A 3,392-nucleotide genomic window follows, 5' to 3' on the forward strand; every position below is an offset into this window, starting at 1 on the left:
TTCAAAGAGACCGAAAGATCATCAAATTGACATCATGATTTCCCAAAAAAGTATGAAGATTGTTTTGTACATACTCTTCCAGGAGAGCTACCTCCAAAGAGATCGAAAGATCATCAGATTGACATCATGATTTCCCAAAGAAGTATGAAGATTGTTTCGTAGACACTCTTCCAGGAGAGCTACCTCCGAAGAGACCGAAAGATCATCAAATTGACATCATGCCAAGAAGCTCACCTCCTAACAGACCTCCTTATCGAGTGAGTCAGGCTCAGCAGGAGAAGATTATGAAGCAAGTGACCGAGCTTTTGGAAAAGGGTTTGATTCGACCTAGCTCATCACCTTTTTGCTCCCCAGTCTTATTGGTTCAAAAAAAGGATGGTTCTTGGCGTATGTGTATTGATTACAGGGCTCTTAACAAGATCACTGCAAAAAACAAATTTCCTATTTCTAGGATTGATGACATCTTGGATAGATTGGATGGAGCCACTATCTTTAGCACAATCGACTTAAACAGTGGTTACCATCAAGTCAGGATTGTTCCAGAGGACATTCACAAGACCGCATTACGGACTACCTTGGGACTCTATGTCATGCCTTTTGGTCTTACCAATGCCCCAGCTACTTTCAACCGAATAATGGAAAGAATATTTCGAGCACATAGAAAGTTTGCAGCTACTTTCTTTGATGACATTATTATGCATTCAAAGAATGAAGAAGAGCATCGAAAGCACTTGGATATGGTATTTCAGGAATTGCGGAAGCACAAGTTGTATGTGAATGGCAAGAAGAGTGAGTTCTTTTTGTCAGAGATTCACTACTTGGGCCATATAGTGTCCAAGGAAAGGATCAAGATGGACCCAAATAAGGTCAAGATTATTATGGAATGGCCAGAGTTGACTAGTGTGCATGCAGATCAAAGTTTCCTTGGCTTATGCTCTTACTACAGGAAGTTGCCGTGGTAGTAAGTCCACTGCATGATTTGACAAAGAAAGCCGTGGAATTTCAGAGAGCCAAAGCTGAAAAAGAATCCTTTGATGCACTAAAGTTTTATGCTAGCAAAGGACCAGTATTGATTATTCCAAATTTATCAAAACCATTTATGGTAGAGTGTGATGCCTCAGGAGATTGCATTGGAGCAATCTTCAACCAAGAGGGCCATGACGTGGCCTATGAGAGTCGAAGACTTCAAGGAGCTGAAAAGACCGCACCCACTTACGAGAAAGAATTGATGGCTATCATGTTAGCAGTCATCTCCTATCTGTACATTATACGCTAGGGCCTCTGTTGTGGGTAACCCGCCCAATTAGGTGTATCTCCATTTTTCCATTTTTTTGGGTCGTGGGTGGGCTATTTGCTGCTGGCCGACTGTATGTGTTGTTGCCGGCTGTTTACAAATCTAGCCGACTGCGTGATGACCTGGCCGACTACCTTGTTTCTAGTTGTGAGCATTCAGGGCTGCTGTCAGCCCATTTTGGGCTGGCCGACCAGCAGCCTAGGGCCATATATATATGTGGCCCCACCCCCCACACTTTGTATATTGTGTATCATTTCGGGATTTTCTGGTGTATATAGCAGAGTATATACAGCTTCTCTCTCTCTCTCTCTCTCTCTCTCTCTCCCCGTCGCCGCTGCAGCAGGGCCTGCCCCGCTCTTCGCTGTTCCGCCTGCGCCCCCTGCTCTCTCTCTCTCTCTCTCCCCGTCACCTGCTCTTCGCTGTTCCGCCTGCGCCCCCTGCTCTCGGCCTGCGCCCCCTGCTCTCTCTCTCTCTCTCTCCCCGTCACCTGCTCTTCGCTGTTCCGCCTGCGCCCCCTGCTCTCGGCCTGCGCCCCCTGCTCTCTCTCTCTCTCTCTCTCCCCGTCACCTGCTGCTGCCCCTGCCCTCCTGCCCCCCCCGCTCTCTCTCTCCCTCTCTCTCTCCCCGTCACTTCCTCTCTCTCTCTTCCCGCCACAGACCCAGCCCCCCCCCTCTCCGCTCTCTCTCTCTCTCTCTCTCTCTCCCCGTCACTTCCTCTCTCTCTCTCTCTCTCCCGTCGCCGCTGCAGCAGGGCCTGCCCCTCTCGTCGCCGCTGTAGTAGCAGCCCCCTCCTCTGCTCCTCTGCTCGCCCTTACCCTCTCTTGAGTAGGGTTTAAATTCAGTACCCCCCTGAGGGGGAGGGGGGGGGCTCCCTGTGGGCTATTTTCAGCACCCCCGTGATACAACATGGCCCCTAAACTGAAGTCATTTGCAACCATGGCCTCGAACCCACCCCCCCTTCCACCCCTTATCAAACCTCAATCCCCATGGGAGATCTTCATCATGGGAGAACTGAAGAAATTGCAGCAGGAGGTCTCCACCCTCAAAACTGAGCTGACACACAAGGAAACAAAGATTGCCAGTCAAGAAACAAGGATTGCTGGCCTCGAAGCTCAATTGCAGGACATCAAGAACAAGCAGGAGATTCAGGAAGCAGCCCAAGAAGCAACCCAAAAAATACAGGAAACACAACAAGAAAGCACAAAACCTCAGGTAAAATCAGAGAACTTTGTCAGTGAAGTACTGTCAGTCCTGAAAGAAAATGAAAGGGTCAAAAGCCTGGAAACTTTTGTTCGAATTGGGGGCTTGCCAGAAGATTGGTCAGTAGGTACCAACACAGATGAACAGCTAGAGGGATACATCTTGGATGTAGATATCATAAAGGAACGACTCACTAAAGTGGTACCTTTTATAGACCTTGGTGACCCAACTGACATTCAAATTAAAGGGAAACAGGCTAGGGTTCGATACTATGATATGATTGATAAGATCAAGGTAATGAAGCAGACTAAATCATTGCAAGGTACCTCGGTGTGGATTTCTGATGAGTTGACCCCACTACAACTAAAGAATAGAGCGGGGGAACTGGCCAAAGTCAGAGAAGCAAGGAAACAAGGGAAGTGGGCGGTCTATAGAGGAGGAAAAGCTATCATCAAAGATTTTAAAGGTCCACCCTCCTTTTGAAGGACATGAACTTGATACTTATACATATCTAATCACATTAAGCACATGGTGATTTTACCATTGTAACATGTAACTCTCATGAGTCATGAGAGCTTTGAAGTTAGTTTCTTTTTGATCCCACATGCACTTTTCTTTAACCGATACCCCGAAGTGGATTGTAACCAAAGATGTATTCTGATCTGTCCTATAGGTCAGCTTTGGCCTCGACAGGACGTTAATATATCTTTCTTTCTTTCTTTCTCTCTCTCTCTCTCTCTCTTCTGCGTTTTGCTCTCTACAGCAGTTCTCTTCATTTCCATTGTGCATTCTGACATGGTATCAGAACCCCAGGTGGCTTGAAGCTTGGACACAATGGGCCCTTGAGGTTTTTTTTTTTTTTTTTCCGAGAAAAGATCCTTTCATTAGTTTTAAAAAAA

The 3,392-nt window shown here is 46.7% G+C and overlaps 1 protein-coding gene across 1 annotated transcript; it reads left to right on the forward strand.

Moving 5' to 3' along the window:
* The first annotated feature begins 1,645 nt into the window (after nt 1–1,645).
* On the forward strand, nt 1,646–3,180 carry LOC147613573 (uncharacterized). The gene has a single exon (XM_086781566.1). It carries the CDS (start codon nt 2,200–2,202, stop codon nt 2,974–2,976), a length of 777 nt encoding a protein of 258 aa, XP_086637692.1. The 5' UTR covers nt 1,646–2,199; the 3' UTR covers nt 2,977–3,180.
* The last annotated feature ends 212 nt before the right edge of the window (nt 3,181–3,392 follow it).

The sequence above is a fragment of the Cibotium barometz genome, chromosome 43, assembly GCF_041138505.1.
Source record: "Cibotium barometz isolate CiBa-2024 chromosome 43, ASM4113850v1, whole genome shotgun sequence".
NCBI lineage: Eukaryota > Viridiplantae > Streptophyta > Polypodiopsida > Cyatheales > Cibotiaceae > Cibotium > Cibotium barometz.

Coding starts and splice junctions, on each gene's coding strand:
- LOC147613573 (XM_086781566.1), top strand. CDS start 2,200: ATGGCCCCTAAACTGAAGTCATTTGCAACCATGGCCTCGAACCCACCC.